Genomic DNA, 25070 nt, shown 5'->3' on the forward strand with positions numbered 1-25070 from the left:
AAGCTAATACCTCTGTTAACAGGTTTAGGAGATTAAAAAGAAACTAATTTGCCTTTAACATAAAACAATTAATTTTTTAATATGTAGTTTACTTCACTAATTTATCAATTTATGTTAATATTTTACAATAATTTTGAACTTGTTAGTCACTTATTCTTTATTATTTTGTTAAAGTTAAATTGTGTTTCAGTCAAAACAGACAAGTCAAGAAAAAGCAAAAAAATGAGCCATAATAACTCATTTATTACAGGCTAAAGTCCATATTTCCTGCTAAACTATGTTTTCTAGTAGCAGGACTTGTGTGCCTGAAAGCTTGTCTATTTTCCCCCCTTATTTATCAGTAATCTTATTAAAGATTTCATCTCTTCTAACTTACCTGGCTTAAATAATAAATTATGAGTCATCCTTTCAGGCTATGTTTTTCAATCTATCTTCTAAAACACTAGGTTTTCTATATATAGGGCAGATAGCTGCATGGTTGGATTGGGTTCTGCTTTAAAAAAATGAGACTTGAGTTGAATATTGTCCCTGAGTTTAGGGAAGGTTTGTTTAATCTATAAATGCTTCTGTAGAATAAGAAAGACATCATGATGTCAATGCATGTTAAAATTTGCTAATTAAAAGAAAGAATCTGTGATCAAATACTGTAATGGCTTGCACGGAGAGTGCAAGCTGTTCTTGTAGAGTCTTCAACCTTTGAGATATTCAAAACTCAACTGAATGAGGCCCTGTACAACTTGCTGTAATTGACCCTGCTTTGAGTACTGGTTTGGAGCTCCAGAGGCTCCTGCTAATCTCAATTGTTGTATGCATCTATGAAATTGGAGGTCTTTTACCTGTTTGCTTTATTACTTCTTTCTTCTTTTGCCCTCTCTTAAAAAACACTTTGTCAGTTCCATTTTGAGACAGTCTTTCAAATTCGCACAGGTTTCTGCAATAACCAAGCTGAGATGGCATTATAAAACACCCTCAGCTTTTCATTCTTGAAATATATTTCTGAAAAAGAAAATTTAAAAAAGCTTTAACCAATAAATCCTGGTTCATATGTAGTTCTTCAAATAGACATAACTGACAAGCCCTTGCCAACTCTCAAGTCTGTGGAAAAATGCAGAACAAAAAATTGTGCAAGCCCACGCTTAATACATTCTAAATTGGACCATGAATTCATCCAGCTTCTGGATTCCAGTACATATCCAATATTAGTCAGGGCTCTAGAGAAACAGTATCTCATCAGCAAGCTTACAAATTGTACAGCAATCAGCACAGAAAGCCACCTTTTTCCCTCAAATACTTCATTTTGTGCTTGCTGTCTGTTTGACTGGAAAGGACTAAATAGGACAGCTGGGTTGGAAGCTAACCTCAAACTCATACGAAGTAGCAGACAAAAAGGCACCTTTTTCTCCCTTCAGACCGCTGTATTCAGTATTATATGTTTTAGGGTAGGCTTAAATATAAAGTTCAAGTTCATTTCCTATATTCATTGTTATACTATCTTTACTTATCAATGGCTGAATTTGGCATATTTTAAAAAGAAACAAAAATCTCCTCAGTAGCTTAATGCAACTTTTAAATTAAAGATCAGTTAATGTTTACATTGAACTCTTGCTAATAACTGTTGTAATGATTCCTGATTATGAAACACAATGATACATTTGACACTGGTCACTTTAAAATTTGTCCGCTGATAATGATTGGATTGGTATCTGCTGCCAGCAAACAAGGCAAAGCATATGCACAAAATACCCATGATTACTTGATAATAAATCATTTTAATGATTATATTCAAAATTGTGAAATGTGAGTGGTACTGATGCGGAAAATAAAGGCTGAGGCTCATCAGATTGGCTGTCCATATGTGCATTACTACTAGTATTTCATTTGTTACTCCTCTAGTGCCTTTTCCTTTGATTGTTAAAATATATATTACATTTAAAAAACCCCTATTGATGGTGTTTATATGACTAAACTTATGTGCCTTCCTGTATTCTAAATATAGGTGCTTTGATATAAAGCTTTGTTTCCTAATATTAATCTCAAAGTAAAATTAAGAACTGCACTCTGATCGTTTTCTTAATAGCTTAGTTACATTGGTTGTACTGGGTTCTTAAAGTCTTGCATAACATGCAGGAAAGTATGAATTTTAAAACCAGGCAAGCACCAGAAAAAGTAGGCAAACTGTACATCACTGTTTCTTTTTACAATATTTCTCAAACTCAAGAAATCACTTGTTAAAGCAAAGGGAATTGTTACATGTCGTTATATGAAGTCGGCATGCATGATGGCTGTATTTTCAGCTCGCTTTGGAAGAAAGTGCAGTTGAAAAAAGCAAATATTTTCTGTGCTATAGTTTTGTGTGCTATAGTTTGACACCACCCTAAATAGTTTAGCTTCAGCTTAGTAACTGGTTTTAAATTGGCCCAGTCCTACAGGAATTGGGCAAATGCCTATTTGCTCTACCTAAAAAAAAAAACAAAGGTGCCTGTTCCCAACTTAGACCATGTGTTGGTTCCTTCTTTCATTCTACTCATAATCAAATTTCTGGTTCTTCTTTGAATTTGTCATTTTGTATTACCTGTTTAAAGAAAAAGAGAACGCCAATCAGGATCAGATCATATTTGTAGATCCCCAAACATGTTTTTTAAACAGAAAAGGAGAAAGTAGTACAACAGTTTATAAACAAAAGGCTTCAAATATATTTTGGAATCATAGACTTACAAGTAAACTAGTAGAGACCTGTATATTAACATCATCAGTGGCAGATCCAAAGACTTCATGGTTCAGAACTGGAGGTGGTGCATGTGGGTGAGATTGCAAGATAATTCTTCCCAGAGAGTCCACCTTGCCACGTAACCTTGGAATTGGCACCCAGTGAAAAAATGAGAGGCAGTGCAATGGGCACAAGCTGAAATGCAGGAAATTCCACATAAGCTTAAGAAAAGAGTCTGCTGGACAAGAAGGCCCCAGTTCAGGAAAGAATCTTTCATTTACTAGGAAAGCGCTTAAATACAGACTGGGATTGAAGCACTAAATTATGGCTATGCTTTTGTGAATAGCGATGAACACATTCTCCATCACTTGTAATAGCAGAACTAGCACCTATTATTCTAAGCAGGGTTAGAAAACAGAGGGCAAATCCATTTGCAAAAGAACCTAGATGGTGACACAGGCTTTGGCTTTTGCCACAAGGATAAAGCTGTAAGACAGTTATATGACCAGTTCTGCATTTGGCTGACTTGTAATTTAGAACAACGTTGAGTAAAAGCAGGAATGTGTAATTTCCTTTTTGTTGGGAGTGACCTTGTTAAGTAGTGGTAGGGTAAGGCCTGGATTCCTTACACCTAAGTGAGGTTTGCAGGTTAGGGCCCTAGTTGCCATCAACGGTCTTCGTAAAGAGCAGGCAGAGATGCAATTACAGAGCTCTTCAGTACTTTGCCAAGCTCGGAGGGAAAGTGGTCCCACTGTCTTTCAGTATTGATGATAGAGAGAGCATAATGATGTTAGGTCTCCAATTTAGGTTCTTCAGTGAAATGGGATGGATTCAGACTTCAGTGCTCACAGGCTTCAAATATGAGAAGAATAAAAAAAAAGGTATAAGGTTGTTTAGTTTAATCATTGATGGACAGAAATCTGATGATCATTTTTAAGTTTAAGAATTTCCATCAAAAACGTACTTTGTCTATCTGGTGGTGCGGCAGCTCTCACATTCCATTCCAAAGAAAAAAAAGATGAGCTGCAAAGCAAAATTGTATCAATTTAATCAGACACTTTAGGCATATACTTAGGTCTGGCAACCATTATTTCCTTCCAGTGTTAGCTATCTAGTTAGTATCGCTCAGAAAACATTTATTGATAAAAAAGGGGAGATAAGTCCAGTATTTATTCTATTTCATACCTTTGGGGCAGAGATCCCCTCACATATATATATATATATATATATATATATATATATATATGTGTGTGTGTGTGTGTGTACGTGTGTGTGTGTGTGTGTGTGTGTGTGTACATCTACACTCATACGTGAAACTTTTTTGAAATTTCACAGTCCTGCATTTTTCTTTCGCGTAAGAAATATCTTTTCCACTGTTTCCATTATTAGTAGATTGGTATGATATTAAAGTGAGCATTTTAAATGCACCTTAATTAAACTGCAGGAATTATGCCTTGCTTAATGTAATGAAGAAAGAGAATTTAAAATGAAGTAGCATCATTGTGTTCATTTGTAAATAACATATTGCAGCCAACTGTTTCTTAATTGCCCAGACTGTTGATAAATAATCCAGTCCTGCTGCTCTCCACAGACAATTTGCTTTGGATCAGACTAGGCAATTCAAATAACACTAATTACAGTGAAACCCTTTTATAGTGAATTCCTGTTTGCCATGGGGGAGAAAATCACTATATCAGGGGAAAGCACTTTTGCCTTTGATTTGTGTCTAAAACATGAGAAACACATAAAAGCTGCATGTTGTGCTAAATAAAGGACATACTCTTGCATTCAAAGTACTTATATTTTACTTTTTATGATACAATTGTGAATTATGTTCATTTTGCATTTGTAATTAGAGGGCGGAACAGATGTGAAAGCTTAGTTTAAAGTGATGTATCCATTAAAATAACCTATGCTGCCAAGTGATTGCTTAGTATAATAGGGGATTCGTTCACTATGAGAGGAATTCTACTTTATTGGAAGGAAACCAGGTCTACAGGAAATGTTTTCTATATCAGGGGATTCACTGTAACATGGTATCATTGTATTTATGATTTTATGATGTTAAAATGAATATTAAATGAAACAAAATTCCCAAGGATTACTCGGGAGGCAGCTAAGTACATAACATTTAGTACAGATGGTTGGAAGGCACAATTTTGCTCCATCACTGCATCCGTATCCTTGAACGATTTCGACTGAAGACAGCATTTCTTTGAATTTTTCATTAAACCAGACGTCTTGAAATATGAATTCCTTTTATGTTTCTGTGAGTTTTGGCTAAAAGAACCCCAGTGAATAAATCATACAATACTGCGTGTCACCACCACTTGTGAATATTTCTGCTTTGTTATTCTACTCTCAGTAGAGCACCATTGATTATCAAACTCAGCGGAGAGCATTTTATGATCATATATCTCCATTAGTTCCTAGTTTGACTACCATAGATTTTTCTGGTTAAGCCTGCATTATGTATTAGGAAGCCTATCTCTTCAATACAAAGTTTGATTTTATTCTCTCTAAGCCTAGAACTCTTATTATGTATTATGTATAAAGATTCTTATCTTTTATATGTAAAAATAGGAGCACTGTCTTTGTGTAACTGAAATATATGCCATCTTTTTTTTTCCTTGATTCACAGACAGCATATTTTATTATGAAGATGAATTTCTACAATGAAATGGCTGTCAGGGTAAATATTTCTTCACTTGTTAAACAAATGAAAAGTCAATTGTGCTCCGAATTTGCTTTTAATAAAATGAGCAAACCAGAATAATATACACTTGATTGATATGCTGATGGCAACAGCGGGAAATAGTACATAGTTAAAAATTAAAGTTACAGTCAGTAGTCTGGGTTGTATTTGAAAACTGTAGCTGAATTTAAGGCATGTGTCTTGCCCAATTTAAATGTTCATTGTACCTTACCATATGTGATACTGATAAAACCCCCAAACATTCTATCTGTGAGTATTCCTATAAATGTAGACATCTATTTACAATTCTGACAAATGATAGGGCTTTGATGTTTGTTGATGTGGCTGTGCTTTTTCTTTTGTTAGTGCATGACATTTGAGATATTGAATCTCCGAAGAGTTACTCAGAAAGCACAAGACAATTTCATTGCCTAAACATAGAGATGGAACTGCACTGATCTCAGTGATGATATTATGAGTGAATTTTGCTAGATGAAGAAGAGTATAGACAGTCTTTGAACCTTAATAAATATATATAAAATGAAGTTTGTTATGGGGAAAAGTGCAAAATATACTTAACTAGAAATTAGCATTTCTTTCCTGAACTTGGAACTGTACTTAAACAAATACGTGAAACAAATATGGGAAGGACATGAGATAATTCTTGGAATGAAATCTTTCTATCTTACTTAATGCTTTTATTTTCTGGAATAGACCTACCTTACTTTAAAGGCCTATATGATTTTAGGCAAGGCATCTTACCTTTTGAATTCTAGCAAATATAGGAATGTGGTGGGGATGGAGAGTAACCCAAGGAAACTCCTGTAAAGTAGGAAGATTCTCAGAATGGATTTTAATTTTATGACCTTTCTCATTCCAGAATAACCCAGACTGAAGAGATGTGTTCCCACCAGTTTTTTGACTTGGTGCTGGTTCTCTCAAAGGCACAAAATAGAATCTTACTTTTGGTGCATGTTAGAGAGCTGAAGGTGTTTAACAGCAGTCTAATTCCTCAGAAATGCACCTTTTTTCCTTCCCCCCCCCCCCCCGGTTTGTTCCTTAGCTAGTTTTAAAATATTCTACAGGGGATAAATGCTGTATACTCATAGAGCTGTAATGAGTGAGAAAACACAAGATGCAAGCCAGCTCTTAAAAGTTGGCTGTGTACTTTTAGAAGGCATTTGAAGACTAAATTTCAGAGGTAATTATGTATTCTAGTCAAATGGAGTTTTGCATTTGGTCTTTCATTTTTAAAAGAAATTGAATGTGTTCCCATTCATTTGTAATGGAAATATAATGTTGAATCATTAGGTGATATAAATCTTCAAAGTACCATTTTTTCAGTCATGTCCTTTTCTTTAATGGAAATTTAAATCAGTAGGAAACAATAGAACAGATCTTTCTTTAGTTGCAAATGTCAGAATCTGATTTTCCTCTATCAAAATCTTGTGCACCCATACCTGCAGAGCAGATTTAAGATGCTACCATTCTGAAACACTGAGTGTTTTTTTTTTTTGCTTTCATCTGTTGTTCGAAGAACTAACCAAGATCCAGGACAACAGACGATTAGGCCTGTTGAGTTTCTGCACAGAAGATAATGTGGCTACACTTTAGGTTTCCTAAGCCACCTGTGCCTCATATTCACCCATTGCGAGCTTGATTCATGATTAATAATCTTCAGTGTTCTGAAAATATAATAATAACTGTGTATGATTTTCTACTTAATCATTGGTTTTGCCTCATAGTATCATTACAATTGCAGTTTATATTCAGTGATAAGAAAGGCACTTTCAATTTTGGCAATTCAAGTAACGCTGAAGGCATAGACATGCTCGTACTTTTGAAGCCGGTCTACATCTCTGCCTGCCTGGTTTGTGTTTAGTTGTAACCAGAACTATCAGTTTCACCTTTTAAAATTAAATCAGATTACTTGTTTTAATCAATTTCAGTTTTGAGTACTAGGTCAGAATATGATTCTCTCCCTTAAAAGATTTAAAGTTGCTATAAATTTTCAGCAGCAAAAGTAATCCTATGGAAAAAAATATTTCCATGAGCAGATGGCTTTTGATATATCAAGGTTTTGCCATTTGTTTTAGTGCTTAAAATAAACATTATTTATAAGACCACTTACATTTTGATGTTACTTAATGAGGAATATGCATCATTGATTTGACTAGCTTAAGAGGTCATTTAGAACTTGCCCGTTAACAAGCTGTAATCTGCTGAGCACACAATGACTTTGTTTAAAATTATCTGTTCAGTGCTGATCAATGACAATAATTGTTTTGTACCAATCACTGTTGAAACTTGCTAATTACTTTGAAGGGCATACACACTTGTCTCTCTTTTTTCAAGAATTTTTTAAACAATCACCTTGGAATTAAGAAGAAATATAGTCATACTACATTGTACTTCCTTATAAAAGCAAATATTCAGAACTTTCACATTGAAAATAGGAACGTCATCAGAAGCTTTGTGTAAAATGTTCTTTTCCAAGAAGATTAGTCTTCAGTTTTGTGATCTCTGACATTCGGTATGAGGGAAGCAGTAATCTAGCATAAACTAATTTGAGACATAATGCAGTTTTTCTTACTTATGTTTCATTCAGTTGTAATCAGTGAGGTCATTCTGAACAGAAAGTGGTGTAAATAAAGGTAGAATGTGGCATTTAATTGGTACTCCTAGCCCATTGGAGATAATTATAGCTTTTTACAATTTGAGTCTTTTGTCTTTCAGTTTGAGTTTTGATCCTTTAACCTAGAAATATCTAGTCTACATTTATAACTGAGGTGAAGACTGTCAGAAAGAGTTTCAAAGGGACCGTAATCCTGCATTAATGAGCACACAGCTATATGGGAGCCAAGTTGCTCTTGTTGGGAAATTTTGAAGCCAAACAGAAAAACAAAGCTAAGATCCTTATTCACATGCAAAAGATTTTGCTTAATCCCAGATCTCTGAAGAATACTCGTTCTTTGCTCTTTCTCTATCCCTTTTTAACCCAATAAGCTTGTGTGTGAGAAAGTGGAGTTGCAAAGAATATGAAATTTACTATAACCTAGTGCAAAGAATCATGTCTAGTGCTTAACCTTTCTTGTTCCCATGTTCAGCTGCTCACTTAGCTATTATTTATACATATTATAACGATGTATACATGTCCAAAATCCTTTTTATTCAAAAAACCCACCCAAAATAAACAACACAACACGTAAAAGAAAATGCCAACTTAAAATTAATTTTGAGCCTTATTTGAGAAGAGAGGAAGATACATGGTGATGCACAAAGGGGAAACAGAAGAATGTGTTAACACTAGAAGGTAATATCCTCTTATTCCTAATAGCTTTAGTGCATCATTTTATTTTCTTGGTGACACATTACTCAAAGACTTATTGAAAACTTCCCTGTGGTACTTATTCTCTTGTTAAATCTCACGTAAAGAGATAACCACAACTCTACCACAAAGTGCCATCAGTTGAGACCAAACACTAGTTTTAACTTTAAGGAATAGTGTCTTGGATTTTGTGGTTGCAAAATGGTACCAAAGACAAAGTGTGAAACCATGCGACACTACGTTCATTAGTCTTCTTATAGTTAGCTCTAGCGCATCACTCTTTTCCGCTCAGGAAACAGCAGGAGATGGAAAAATTGCAATAACTGTTGACAGTTATCACAGACAGCGGTTCAGAAGTGAACTGCAGGGGAACTGGAATGACTAGAGAGAATTTTGCCTGTTACTGAAGACTCTTACTCCCAAGACTTGATGATACAGACTCTGAAGTCACAGCGTGCAAAGGTTGATTGACAGTGTGGGCAACGGGCAGCTTTTTTTTCCTTGCCTTCTTCCTGAATCAAACACCACAAACCATTGCACTCTTTTCTTTTTTTAAATGTTTCTTTGGAATAAGAGAGGGTAATAAAAAAGCCAACACCACAAACACATGGATTGCACTCCATTTACCAAGTCATCCCTTGGTTCTGGAAAGAGAAGCATTGGTGTAAAGGAAAAAAAAAAAGAAAAACATTCCCTTTAGATACACTGAAGAGCTAAGTTGAAAAGTCCAGTGGGCAGAGGCCCACAGGAAAAGGAGGGCTCTTGGCAAATTACAACATTCTTCTCTTCAATGCACTTAGTGAAAGGTAGTAGCTTCTCACTTTGGAGATGTTTCTGGATCATAAGACCTCAGTCGTCTTGCTTTTTTAATGTGGATTCTGCCTTTCAGCTGTTATGTCTCTTAAGATTTCAAAGCTGTAAAGGTTAAAAAGATGGACGTTGGAGCAGGACTGAAGGTAATGCAGACTGGAAGAGATTAATATAGAAATGTATTTAAAAGAAAGGGAGACAAAATGAAAGGAAGGAAGTAAAGAATATTTTTGCAGGAAGATAAGTAAGTTCAAGGTTGGAAGAATCTAAAGAAGAGGATCTAGACCCTGAGACCAGAGGAAAAAAATCATTAATCTATTTTTCAGATGTATTGATCTAGAATACACTGACCTCTTACAGGAAAGAAAATGCGGAGTGAGAGCAGCCCTCAGCATGACTGAACAGAGCAAGTTGCATCTTTCACCTGTACATGTCGTGGCATAGGGATAGATCTGGCTAACAAAGGGGCAGTACTGATAAATTTTTGCCTAATTAGTACTTACTTTCCCTTCCCACAAAACAGATAGCCAGTAAACCTGTAATCATGTCAGCAACATCATGATTAGAAATGTTAAGTATCAGAGAAGGTGTAAGTGGTTTTGTTGAAATAAATTTTGGGGGAAAGTTGAGCTAGACTAAGTCTTTTTTTCCCCTCTCTCTCTTTTTTTTCCCCCAACCGATGCCTTTTAAAGTGCACCAGAATATGAATTCTTTCTGGTGGAGGCTGCTACCTGATTTCTGTTCTTAATGCAACTTTAGGACTAGCTACAGATAAAGAGGTTTCGTTTTCCAGTTTAAGCTTTTATCTGTTATGCAGGAGGAATAGTATTTTGTGAGATTATAATTAACATGCAACAAATAAAGATGCATCACTTAGATTGCAGATGAAAGGACTGCAATTGGTAAATGATGGTTCCAGAAAGCCTGAGAAGTTCACTTACTGAGAAGGCTTCTATTCAGTTTAACTTGTATCCACAGCACAAAGGTAGCGTGTGACAGAAGATACTGGCGAGGTGGTGACTCAGTAGGGAACGCATGTTGTACCTGAGAAAAGGCACCAATTCTCTTGTCTGCTTTTTTACCATTCTTACACGGAGCAATGCCACTGGCAGCAGCAGACATTTCTTTTCATTGTCACACCACAATATAACCAGTGGTTTAAAACTTGATATTATTTTTTTTTAATTTTAGCAATTAATAGTAAATTCATATCACCATTTAACTACAATATGTTGTCCTACCCTCACTTTTTCTGTGAAACATATTGGTGCTTCTACTTTATAAGACTTTTAAGGAAACCATATTATTTGGGAAATACAACAGATACTTGATATGCATCCAAACTTTTGATTTGAAATATACTAAGCAAATATTTATTTCCTCTAGATTCAGAAAAGATGGCGAGGCTATTATGTTCGGAAGTATATCCATAATTATTATGCACTGAAGAAATACCTGGAAGCCATTTCTGTGAATAACGAGATTATCAGGTAAGGATAAAAACTCCATGTGGTAAAGCATTAATTTCCTCTGCTTTTATTTGTAAAATGTTTATGGCACCAACTAAACTATTTGAGTGTAATTCCCCTCTATGATCGAGTATATATATTAATCATTATTCTTTTTATCCTAGGTCTGTGCACATTGTGCCACATTCTGTTCTCATTTACACTGTTTCAAGTTCAGAATGATTTCTTTGAATTAATTAGATGTACTCTGTGAGTGCATACCAGTTTAATAAAACTGATTTTGGCTCTTCACCTATGCTCAGAACTCATAGATTATTATGCCCTAAATATGGCTTGTTGAACTAGATTATTTTTTTTCCCAGTATACACAAGCTGAAAAAAAATTATTTTCATAGTTTGTTTTGAAAATTGATTATTGACAATGAAAAAAAGTGCAGATTTGGATCTAAATTACATGCATGAGCCTTACTATGAATATTAATTGTGAGATACTCATGTGGATATAGTGAAGCAGATTCTTTTCATAGTTACAGAAGAGATTCATTTGCCTGTTATTCTGGCTAGAACTGTTGGTGCTTTATTTTTTTTATTATAAATATAATAAACGATATGTATTTGAATAATATATAAAATACATATTATCATAAATATATATTATTATAAATAACTTATTATTTATGTTCCTACTCTATTTCTCCTATCCATCCCTTATCTTTCCCTGTACTTAAGTTGGAAGCTCTCTAAAATAAAGGCAATTATTTCCCTCTAGCACATTTGATGTCCTGATCCATGACTATTTCTTCAGATAACACTGGAAACACAGAATACTGGGTGACCGTGATCATTACTTTCTCATTGCAAGTGAAAGGTGTTGGACAAAATCCTTGCAGTTTTTGCTGTTCAGAAAACCTGAGACAAACCTTTGCTTTCTGAGCTGTGGGAATATAAGGGAATCTAGTGAAAAAGTATTTCTGGAAGTCTTACCTAGATCACATGGCAAAGACAATTTAGCCAGGAGGCTGTTAAAAAACCAGCATGTACAAGTTATAGGGGGTGTGGGGTGGGGGGAAGAATTAGCCAACTTCTTTGGAAGCTGCTTATTAGTTTATATTGTTTTTCCATAGTTATAGCTGATGCTACATTCTCTTTGTCATAACATTATAACTCATGCATTACATTTTCATATATAATGAAGCATGCTAATAACCGCCTACCTCTAGTATCTCATTACTTTTCATTTAAATATATTCTATGCAGAAAGTTAGATCATCACTCAGCAAAATCAAACTTAAAAAAATCTGTCATCTCTTGTATAGCACATTCTTGTTCTGAAATACTTGAAATATGTGCTCTTCTTGAAAAGGTAGAATTCTAGGAAGACTAAATGAAATCTTGGAAAGTAAATGAAGACATAACTTTTCTGATTTAAAATGAATATAACTGGATAAACTGCAGAAACACAACCTGCTTCTCTGTTCATAATAGTTCTGTTGCTCTTCTCCATTCCCTGACTAAGCCTGCAACAAGACTCATAATTTGTCAGTTAGGTTGACTTTTGATGTGTGTGAATAGAAGAAGATAGCAAGTGGTATTCCGGCTGTACTGAACAGAAATTGATTAGAGCTTTGCATTTTATTTCCCCATACCCACAATAGATCTCTGTTGTGTACATCTAACTTTGGAGGACTACAAAAATGATTTGCCTTTCAGTACTTTGCCATGTTCATCAAATTCCCTGGTATTGTTTCCAGGTCATTAAAAAACTTTAAACCTATGCATCAAGTAGGTATTTAATCAAGAAATAATTTTGTGATGTTTTTCTTTAACAGGTAAGGTGAGCACTATGACTCAGGTATATCAAAATGTGTCCAAGTGTCTGTGTGAGCTCTTACCTGGCAACTGATATATTGATACTCTGCTAATTTGAGTTCTGTCTTCATGAGTTCACAGAAATGTATGTGTTTCAGGTGAAAAATTCCATGTTTTGGATTTTAAAAAGTTTAAAATTAGTTTTTGTGCAAATTTGGTCAAATGGATCATATAATTTAATTTTTAAAAAGGCATCAGTTCTCAAGTGCAGTCAAGAATCACTGTAGTAATTTCTTTATACTGGGGTATGTTTGAAAACTAATATGTATATTATCTTCAACATTCTTCGCATGAAATCTAACAGATGTTTAGTGAAGATCAGGTGAAGACCCTCAGCCAAACAGATTTTTCCTATCATTGGGCTAAGTTGCTGCCAACTACTTTGGCCCCAAGGTGGCTTATTGTGTTTCTTTATAGGAATAGTGAACAAGGTGGAGGAGAGATTCTCTCTATATTTTCATCAGCCATGACATCAAATGTGGGAGTATACAAGCTCATTGTCCATAAACATTTTTACATGTATGAAATTATTGCAATTGTGCATTGTAAAAAACACCAGGAATTGCCTGAATAGAGTGCATTTATGAGATGCTGGGTTTTATTCCAGCATCAGCACTATGGAAATTTGCATGTTAGTGGACAGAGCCACTAATATACTTGTGCACTCAGATTCGTCTGGCTTTGTTTCACAATCTAGAACACCATGAAACAATGCAACATGATACATGAAGTAATACATTTTTTTCTTATTTTTCTTACAGCTGTATTCATCAGAATATATGCATTAATGCAGTGTCAGTTTTAGTAAAGAACCAATTTTGTTCACAAATGGCAATACAACCACAGTAAAACAGAAACTGCTTTGAGGAACTCCAGGGTGGTATAACACCCCACCCTCCAAAAAACCACAACCACCCCCCCAACAAAATACACACTAGAAGTTTATAATTTCAAAAGTTTATTTAAATTGTATTCTTTCTGGAATTATGATGTAATTCTGTGTAGGGTATGTATGGTTCTCAGTATTACCTTCTAGAATAATGCTGACAGATTTTTTATTTATCAACTACTTCAAATCACATTGCAGGTCCTTCTGAGATATGTTTTTACCTCTTGGTCTCCAGAATTGGGAGTTGTGCTGTATTTTCTTCCCTTTCATTAAGGAGCTATCAAATTACCACTCACCTGTTTCTAAGAGAAACTTCAAAGGAAATTGCCATGAAACTTTGGTCATTCTGTTAGTTTCTTATGAGTATGTTGTAGGAGTTATTGAACATAGTTTGTTTCCCGCTCTCTCCTCATTCACCCTATTTTTCTTAAATACAAGACACATCCCTTACTAAGGGGTTTTCTTAACCAGTAGCCACATCTTTACCATTCAGCTTTAATACAAGCCGTCCTTATTTAATAGCTGCCCTCATTTAGTAGCCAGACCTTTATCATTTGCTTTACTGTGAAAACCCCAGGAGAAAGTAAACTTAATAGAAGCTGCCCCAGTTTAAAGCCATAGAGGGATGTAATTAAGTTTAACAGAAATTGATTTAACAGAAATTGACCTAAAATATAATTAAATAATAATAGTCATGTTATGTGTGAGTTTCCACTCACTTAGCAGACTTCTTATCCTAACTTATGGCACTGTTTTTGTATGAACTGTCAGTTTAGCTCCCAGACTGACTGAAGAGCGTGTGGGCTTTCCTCCAGCATTCCCGTTACCTCCCACTGCTACAGAACCAACAGGTGTGGCGTCTGCTGGTGTCCCCTGTAGAGTCTATAGTAGTTAAGTTGAGAAGTGATTCAAAGAATCCCTAGACAGATGTCCGCAGAATGACTTTGAACCCTGAACTCCATCTACATAAGGACATACTCAGATTTTTCTTGACATTTGTACAGTTTAGCCTCAGTGTAATGGTGAAATGGGTTCATTAGTCCTGAATTCTGGTTTTCCTACAAGATTTAGGAAGTTCTAAACCAACCAAGTAGGAAACCTGTTTTTAAATATTTATTTTACAAAATTGTGTTATTTAGATTTTAGTAATAAAACTTCTTCTATAACATCCATTTGTATTAGAATAAATACCCCCCCACACTGTATTCTTAGTATGGATTTGTTGGGTGCTTGTTTATATAAATGCATGTGTTAAAATAATTTCCATTACTTTTCAGTGAAGTTAGCGTATTTAATTTTAAGGGGAAATATCTTGTTTTGAAACATTCTTAAAGCTGCCTTTAACATCTGTAAGAGCTGGCAGAATGGTTACAAGGGGAAATATGCCAAAAGCAATTAGCATAGGCTATAACTCCATATGATGCATTAGAATTTTGTTTTATGTGAAACAGTTTCTAATCCATGATAAGCAAATGGACATCACTTCACATAAATTAGCATGCTGGTGCCATTATATCAGAAGAATTTATGGATGATGTCAGTTGCCCAACTGTGTGATTAACTTGCGGTTCTTTGACTAAGGTTATCTACAGGCTGGCCTTTAAACTACAGTAAAGCAACTTTGCTGTATGTCAGGTGTGCAAGTGGAGATAAGATTTTGGGATGTAGTGCTCCTTTTATTGATGAATGGCACCATTTAAATTTTTCCCTAGGTGCAGAACTCAGTAAGACAGCAGTACCAGAAAGCCAAGAAAGCAGTGGCGAAGTACTGGTATTGGGGTTGTTGTGCAATCCAGGCAGCTTTCTTGGTTAATGAACACACACTGACTTAAAGGTAGCAAACTATGACCTGAGTCTAGCTTTAGCAAGCATCATAGTGTGCATAAATACTGTTATGATCATAAATCATGAATCTCACACACTTAAAAGATTGATGCCAAATTCTTTTTTCCATTGTTGTTGGCTTTAGTAGTGAGTGGCCCTGAAGAGTGTGACTTTAATCCAAGTTCCATCAGCAGGTTTAGTATCACAGTCATCATTAAAGCTTTTTGGTCTTTAAGAAATGTCAGGGAAATAGAAAATGCAAAGTGATAAAATCACTTCCTAGGCAATATGTACATTCACAATGCCTTTGTGCAGTCTGGTTTTTTATAATCTTAATGAACAGTGAAATACAGTACTGTTACATGTTGCTGGTGATCTAATCCAGTGTTTAGCTTTTCTGCAAATATGCCCGAGCATGTAGTACTGAAAAAAGTAAAAGTATGTAGCTTATTCTTAATTACTAGAGCAATACTAAGGTCTATTTACTTTTACCAGAAGTACTTTGCTTCTTAAAGCTTCTGAGGTATTGCTGTTTTCCATGAAGAGGTCTTGAAATTAATCATCTGTTGTCATAGTAATATGAGGAGAACTTTCTCAGCCTCCATCTCTCTGTTCCTTTCTGGTAAAGATAAGTCCAGGTGCTGGCCATTTTCTCAAGTGTCAAAGTGTTTTGAAGAATGTATATATTGTCTTATAATTCAATTAAAATGTTCCTCCTCATTGACTGCAGAAGCAATTGATTCTGTAGTCTATTTTCAATTAGTGCCAAATCCTTTCAGACAGCTCCTTGGAATTCTTGCAACAATAAAACCCTCATTTTTGTAATGTTGTCTTTCACTTGATGTTTAATTAACTAATTTATCTTCAACCATCTTCTTTTCCTTGTCTTCAAAGATATCTAGAGGAAATACATTAAGCTTTTTAACTTATTTACCTGTAATTAGAATTTTCTGAATGTAAACTTATCCTGTTGGCTTTCTTTGGGAGCGACAGAAATAGAAGCAAGTGCCAAATATGCTTTCTTTTATTTAAATTTTGAGTGGTAGGGCACATAATCTGACACATCTGTGCCTTTTCCAGAGGAGTTTAGATATAACTGCTGGATCTTGTAGGAAACAGAGCTGTAATCCACTGAGGATCCCAGAGTACTTCCATAGCTCCAAACGTGATGTTGTTAGGATGAGTAAGACTTAAAAAACGCATTATTTCATTCTTCTCTGTGATTTGACCTAGTTCCCACTGAACAATATTAAGATGGTCATATTAAGTGGGAGTTAGACCAGCTTAAAGGGATTCACATCTGGTTAAAATATTCCCTACAGTTATGTATTTTGTGATGGTTGTTCCTTCTTAAACATGTTGTCCATAAATCCAGCTTTCTTCACATGTTCCGAGCATAAAAACCCTCTTTGACAAGTCAGTCCATTTTTAGGTCTTTTCCTACATATTAATACAGTTTCATTTACATATATGCTTGTATACGGCATATATGCTTATATACCTGTAGGCTTTTAATAATGAATTTTACAAACCAAGACATTTTAGATGGACTTTTTGTCTTTTTAGTTTGTCCATGAAATTGTAATGGATTGGGTAAAGCTATAAAGCAGGCAATACCCTGTTTTAACTCCATAGGAAAGCACTTTCTGAATGCAGTGAGGCTAAGGTAGGAACCGTTACGATTACACAGTAAGCTGAATTTCCAATGCAGATTCAGCTAGACATACCTCAAGTGCTTTATTCTTTCTATACATGTCTGTCTTGAGCAAGTGGTGAAAACAATCTTGGCCATGTTTTCAGCTAGCTCTGTGTAATGTAGAACAACTTTTGCAGATACACATGAATATCATATTTAAAATAAGTAACTGATTAGATTGTAATCTTTAAAGATCGAAGGCTGTATTTTCTCATGTATTTTTGTATAGCACTAAACACACCATTAGGAGTAACTGTTTAAACATTATGCTTTATTTTACTGGTATCCAAAGGAAAATTTTTAATCTGAGTGAGTAGAAAGAAATTTGAGATCCTTGCATTCCCTCATTGAACAAAATAGCCTGGTGTAGCTGATTACTTTTGGTGAAGGTGGAATAGAACAGGTGTGACAACATAGCATTATATATATCTATATCTATATCTATATATAAAAACAGTTATACCTGTGAGCTTTGAAGGCACTGTAGTGTCTGAATAGATTTTTTATTTTTAAATAGGTCAGTTAGAATTATTGACAGCTAATAAATTTTTTTTCTGCAGATAAAGACTAACTAATCTTAGCATTATATATTGTCTTATATAGACAGATTTCACAGTCTTATATTTTGTCTGAAGCAGGATCTTCACTGTGAAATAAGTAGAAAAGGGGAAGCGGTACAGTTCCGTTAAGCCCTAACATATCATTGACTGTCAGGTAGGTCTTGTTATGCTGTCCATCCTCATTTAACTATCCCACAAGATCTCTTAATGAAGTTAAGCCCCAAGTTCACTCCAGTAATTCTGTGGCAAGAGTTTGTGCAATGTAACAATTCATCACTTGTCAGGAAGGCACTTTTAGTTTATACATTTAATAAGGGCATCCTCTAGCTTGGTTAATTAGAAGTGAACAGTTTGCATATTTACTAAATGCAGAGTGTCATTGCCACCACGGCCTATTGCCTACATGAATTATTTCTCTATCTGCAATAAACAGCTGGGTAATTATTACTGCCATAATCAGATAAATTCCCTCTGTAAGGCTTTTCTTACATGGCAATTCTTTGAACTCATCCAAAGCTGAACAAAATTTATGAACTCCAGCAGCTAGGCCACTTTTTCATAGTGTAGTGTCCCTGTTCCCTATTTCAAGGACATGTAGAGTATCATAAATATTGTGTAAATTAGGAGGATAAATATGATTACCTAAAGATTACATATTAATAAACCTGATTTTCAAAATATAATTTTCAGGTTGTAACTGATTACATTATAGCAGTTCTGTTTTATCTAATTGTAGAGACATGACAGGCCATCTATATACAGGCTATACTAGGTTATCAAGGAAGAGCTGTAGCACTTGAAGACTAAAGACTCATGAAAAACTATATAAATATTTTTCATGTGCCTTTTGGAGAACCAGTCATTTCAGCTGTTTAGGTCATTAGAATTATGACAAATTTTATGTGCCATTTATTCAACTCACTTAAAGCAGTTCTTTTGTCATTAAAACGAGGTGATAGTTCTTTTTGGTGTGCAATTTTCAGTTTAATAATGAAGCATAAAATTTCAATGCACAAATTTATGTGTTACATTAGAAGATTAGATATTTCTTTTATTTGTAGAAGCAATTTGTATACAAACGATTATGTAACTAAGCTTGCTCTATACTATCCAAATATTCCAGCTCATATGTGGGTATATCTGCAGACACATCAGTGAGTACTTAATTTACACATGCAGTTTTTCCAGAATGTGCTGGAATGTTGCCTATTCTTGAGTTCTCCAAAGAAACAAAAGAAAATCAAAATACATGTGTCAAATTTTTTTGAATTAATGCACAACAGTCCGTTTGATTTAACACAAGGGGTTTTTATCATAATGTAAGATACAGTGTTTGAGTGCAACTAGAAAATTGCCATTAGCTGCTCACACACTTTGTAACTCCTTATTAAGTAAGTAGCTTACCTCAGTTTAGCAAAATGCTCAGAGACAGCAGGAATCTTAAGGCAAACCAAACTAAGTAAGTGTTCTTTGGCACTGCCTTATCTAATGGAAGTCTTTTGAGGCTAGACTGCCTTTCTCATTTCCCATTTATGAGGGAGAAATAGCGACTACAGTGGTGAAGATCTTTAAAAAGAGCCGCACTACTGTTGTGTTTTGTTATTAGAAGTGTGGTATATATGCCTTGCATTTTTGCAAGTTCATGATCTGATTTTTGACTTGAGTATTTGAAGGCTTATTGATCTTTCCTTGACATTTCAGATTTTTTAATGGTGGAAAGTTATGGTCCTTCCCTTTATATTGATGTATCTTGTAATATCCCATGAAGTGTCATGGAATTGCATGAGATGCAAAGCATCACACAGTCTCTCATAACCACTTCTCTTTTTGTTTTAAAAGAAAAATGTCTGAAATGAAAAAAAGGGGTTTAAGAATAAGAAAGAACTCATAGTCCCATTTAATTATTTTTTTAACTTTCTAGACCATTATAAATAGACCCTTCTGTTATCTAAGACGAGTTAGTTCTCTTAATTACTGACTCAGAGAAGAGAATGGAAAAACTAATTGTCTTCTATTTTTACAGTCTAGAAGAGTAATGAGGAATGAAAAAAACAGTGTTGTTTTTTTTGTTCTATGATACTCAAAATAATGTTATTCTGAATCAGATGGTCTAGTCTGACTTCAGATCTATCACCGATATAATATTTATCAATAAAAAATTACAGATATAACAATATCTGTAAAAAGCCAATTAAATTTTGGCTGAACAACCTAGTCTTGATTTAAGAACATAAAAAGATAGAAAATACCCTTTTTATTCTACTATAGGAGTTAATTACCTTTGGTGTTCAAAGTATGTCCCATATTTCCCCATTGAAATAGTTTCATTTTATCTTTGAACCGTTGCTTCTTGTTATGTCCTCCTCTGCTAGACTGAAAACTCCTTTATTATTCAGAATCCATACATGAATCTAGCTATCTTTTAGTTTTCGTTGTACCAAACTTAAGCAATGGAGGTCATTGCAAGATGTCTCTCTGCTTAAAATAATTTTAGTGACCATTTTGGACACTTTCAATCATCTTTTAAAATACTGTCAGCATCAGAACTCCACACAGTTAAGGTGTGTAAGAAATTAAAAAAAAAATAATTCCTTCTAATGTGTTGTCAGTTTATGCATTGATTTATATACCTTTTCATCACAGTATCATAAAAAAAGCTTCATCTCTCTGAATGCTACTAGGAATAACCCCTTTAAAAGCTATAGTCCCCCATACTGCGTGCATGATTTTTTTAAAGCAGTGCACAACTTTTACTTATTATTATCCCCTTTTGAAATTCTTCAGACTCTTCACCTTGTAGGGATAATTACATGAATGCATTAAGTTGTTTATCCTTGACAGTGAGGCTAAATCACAATGTTTTACCTTGAACTTCATAGTTCCTACTGCCTTCAAACCGAATCCACACAACAAAGTATTTCAAGAAAGCAACATCTGCCACCTCTTTTCCTCAAGCAGGCTATTCTTGTCCAATTAACTAGCTGATTGCAAATGTTTTGATCTTTCAGCTTACATGACACACAAAATGATGCAGCACTCATAAGCTTACTTGTATTTGGGGGTGGGCAGCCTCTCCACCATCTAGCATTGTGCTTGGCTACTCAAGAAGGGATCTAGTACTCAAATCAGAAAGTTAAATGCTCAGGTGTAGGCAATAGAATCTAAATGTTGGATGTATTCCTTAGGCATGAAGAATTGGATACCTAAATCTATAATTTAATGTAGCCTGGTTTATACGGTAGAACCCAAATTTCAGAGAATAAACTTTAATTCTGAGTGTAATTTCTTGCATGCCATCCTAAAAAAAGCCTGATTTTTTTGGGTTATTGATGCCTTCAAAGTTTTCAAGACAGTAAGAGATAAGATTTCCTAGCACTTCTGAAAATTGGGATCTAGTTGATAATTTTAGTTTGGCAATTAGCCACTTCTGTGAAATCACATACTTACAAGTAGCACTGCAGTATTTAAAAATGCGTCAGATCTCTCCCAAAATAATTGCATTTGCTATATAAAAGATGTACTAATTTGCTGTGTCTTTCATAATGTTTTATGCTTCATTAAAAATGACATCATAGACGCTCAAGTGGTAACACCATTCCATGAATACAGAATTTGAGAAAACCATCAGGTACCGTGAAAATTACTACGAAGTTGTGAGATTTGGCATTAGTGCTCAGCTATACGTAATGGGTCAATACATAAAAACTCTGCCTGCCTTGCCATTGTAAAACCTGATTAATGTGGACGAAGCATACCATTTTATTTGGAAACATATGCAGACTTTTACATGAAAGTAAGTGAAAAATGTGAGTTAGGGAGTAGGTCTCAGTCAAACTGTTTCATAACACCCTGAGAAGGAAAATCAACTTAGCTGATGACCTTTAGAAGTTATAATGTCATGTTTGCTTTCTAAATCACATAATGTTGAATATTGTAAATGTTGCCAAGTACCATATATTAAAGTAAAAGGAATACAGATATGTCTACATTGTCCTGCACTGCAGCAGAGAGATAACAGTTAGCTTAAATGAGCTCATTCTAGTACTGGGAACAGCTTAACTGTAGCAAAACATAGCAGTGTGCTTTCCTCTAGTTATTACTGCGCAGATGGTAGCATATATAGTCTTCTGGGAATTGCAGTGCCAAAAGATAACAGATACTTTACATGACATTCACTAGAAAACTTTCAATGGTATTTGGCCGTGGTAGACATCCTCTTTATATGTTGCTGGAAAAATTAAGAACAGGACTGCTGTCCGAGCAGCTTAGCAGTGACACTGTGCTAGAAATGATCACTGCTGCTAAATTGCTATCAGCATAATTTGTGTTAGGGCTCTGTTATCCGTTCTGGGCCAGATCAGCTTTGTTACCACAAATACTAATTTCACTGTTTAAGCTAATCAGTAAGGCTGATTTTCCATGGAGGTGTAAATAGCAAACAGACATGGAGTAAAAATATTTTTCCTGCTATGGTCAGCTTTACTAGTATAGACCTGAGCATAAATAATCTTGAACCACTGTACTTGCATCCAGTTCCTCAGTCAACAGAAGCTTCGGTGTTGTAGTTACTCTTATGCACATCCGTAAAGGGTGGGTTTTGCAGTTTAATGAAATCAAAATAGTTAAGTAACAAAACATCATTTAAATTGGGCTTTTTACAAAAAATATTTTTAACTTCACAGAATTCTGTGCTGCAAATGGAGTATCAAGTAAATTCATTTTAAGGAATTATACACACAAAGGAAAAATGTTTTGACCAATAAGTTGCATATATCCAGAAAATGGAAAAATTTGAAAATATTATATATTACCAAAAAAGTAGTTTTTAAATAGATGTGAGTAAATACACTGTATGAGTTGTTATTGAAAACTTAATAAAAAGGTTCTGTACAATGGATTAGGGAAAATACTCCCTTTTTATTTATAAACTGGCTCTGCAATCAGTATTTTGAAAAGCTGTTGCACTTTCTTGAGTAACTGTGCAGCAGTGGAAATTGGAAGGATAAGAAAGATGTATCAGTCTGTTCCTTCCTATCGTCTGGTACATGCTGTGTCCTGATCTCCTGATCTGCACAAGGTATTCATTCACTGTATGCCCTTCACTGCTATGTTCATCACATTTCCTGCGTAGTATATTGATCACATTGTGGACCTTGACATTTGAACTCGTATGTCACTTAATTCCATTGGCAGTGTGCACTACGTGACTAAGGAAGGATGGGCACAGTATGTTCTACTATGCACAAATTATAATGGGATGTTAAAGTGTTATTAATTTCTTTCTGTAAAATTAATAAGAATAGAAATTGTAGGGGTTTTTTGCATGCTTACATACTAGCTTTATTTATTTTTGGTTTTTTCATCCTAAGGAGTCAAATTAGTTTCCTATTCACTGCACTGCAATGACAGAGCAGTAGCATTCTTCCAGATTTTGAAGGGAGTGTTGTGATTAAGTTTTTGAATGGGTTGATGTAAACATTCACATTTAAAACTAGTAAGAATTTTGGGCACACATTTGTGATGGGTCTCCTAGGCAGTAAGATTACCTTGTACAACTAATAATTGACTGCCTCTTAGACCATGTTTCACTGCAACTTGAGATCAAACAGTTTGGCCAAGGGATTCTGTCAGGATACACACAGAAGTATACATCACGGTAGAGAGGAGTAAGGGGGTTACAGAGCTGCTGTAGTCTGTTCAGTAAATTTGAACAGGTTCATTCAAAAAGTCAGGAAAAAGTTGAGGATGATCAAGCTATCTGATGTTACGTAGCTAAGTATGTAGTATGTATGTTCTGTTAAAACTGTGCCTTTAAAGTACAGAGCTCTCCAAACTATTTTTACATCCTAGGCTAGTCTGTACATATATTTCATTTTTTCCCAAATATAATAGATTAAGTCAAATGATATTACCATGGCAGGTCATATTGCATTCTCGCCTACACCAATGTAATGTGAAATCAAGTGGCATGCAGTGGTGTATCAGAAGTATTGTCCAACTAATTTCATTTTCAATTCCATATTCTGTATTTGAGGAGGTAGGATGATATATAGTTGGGAAGGTAAAATCGATTTAGGTTATCTTCTTTTATGCTAAGGTTGCCTACTGCCTGTGTAGCAGAAATTTTATGATTTGGGGTCTGAATTGTTTAAAATCACAATAACTTTATACACTTTCTGGGTACTCTAGGCAACTATACTAATTATTGATTTTCTCAGATGCCCTTTACTTTAGTTCATATTATAATTTTATGGTTATCTGGTCAAAGGACCATAGAATGCCAGTGAAAATGCAAACAGAATGCAATAGTTTGATAAAGTTCAATAAATGTAGGTCAGTATGAATTTGTAAGACGATGAAGTTCTATGCAGAATTATTAAAATCTGTATATTACTGAAATAATCACTTGAAGACCTTTCCAAAAGTGCCAGGAACAATATTATATGTGTATTTTTAACCTTTATACAGACAGCAGGAGCACTGTCAACTGAATTTGCATCTCATATCTTGAACCGACACCACTGCATACTGCATATGCTTACTGCATAATGAAGTATCAGAATAACAATAAGTTACCTTGTCATATGAAAATGTTTTATTTTCAAATTGTATAAAGCAATAATTTTATCATTTACAAATCAATAGCTACTTCACCTATTTGCTACACAAGATAATTTTTAATTCTGGGCTTTGAGCACACATATTGGTAACCCTATGCCTATTTTCAATTACATGAAACATTCTCTATGACAAGTAAAACACACTTTGTGTTACCCAGTATATTCATTGTTTTAACAAAATAAAAATGCATCCTAAGCCTGTGCTAATAGATTTTGACATTCTTCTGATTTGTTGAACAATTTTAGATCATGATAAGACATTATGTTTGTCAAAACTTACACATATTTAATCTACAAAGAAATTCCATAAAAATCTGTGTGGGAGAACTCTGGATTAAGCCTATATGGGAATCCAGGTTTGCAGGAAGATGCAGCAGATGCTGTTAATATACTGAGATAAACTTTAATGTAATGAAAAGATTATGTGCTAAAAAAATTACCCACTTTTTCAGTTTTAACAGTTTAATAAGCAGTACTATTCCAACTATGAGCCATGCTACAGACAAATCATTTATAAAAATAGAACAAGATTATTAATTAACCTAAAACATGTTTTGCATTTACAGAACTCTTTTTTTTTCCCAAAAAATTGATGAAGCTTTA

General features: G+C 34.6%; 1 protein-coding gene across 4 annotated transcripts in view; it reads left to right on the forward strand.

Moving 5' to 3' along the window:
• The window catches only part of SPATA17 (spermatogenesis associated 17), a 90952-nt gene that overhangs the window by 6354 nt on the left and 59528 nt on the right, over positions 1-25070 (forward strand). For 2 of the 4 annotated variants that reach the window (XM_005432806.3, XM_055725632.1), the window contains 2 exons: positions 5349-5399; positions 10927-11030. In XM_005432806.3, the coding sequence (XP_005432863.2) occupies positions 5349-5399; positions 10927-11030 (155 nt within the window). The remainder of the gene's footprint in view (positions 1-5348; positions 5400-10926; positions 11031-25070) is intronic. The other 2 variants (XM_055725631.1, XM_055725633.1) reach the window with 1 other exon arrangement.

The sequence above is a fragment of the Falco cherrug genome, chromosome 13 (genome assembly GCF_023634085.1).
Source record: "Falco cherrug isolate bFalChe1 chromosome 13, bFalChe1.pri, whole genome shotgun sequence".
NCBI classification, from domain to species: domain Eukaryota; kingdom Metazoa; phylum Chordata; class Aves; order Falconiformes; family Falconidae; genus Falco; species Falco cherrug.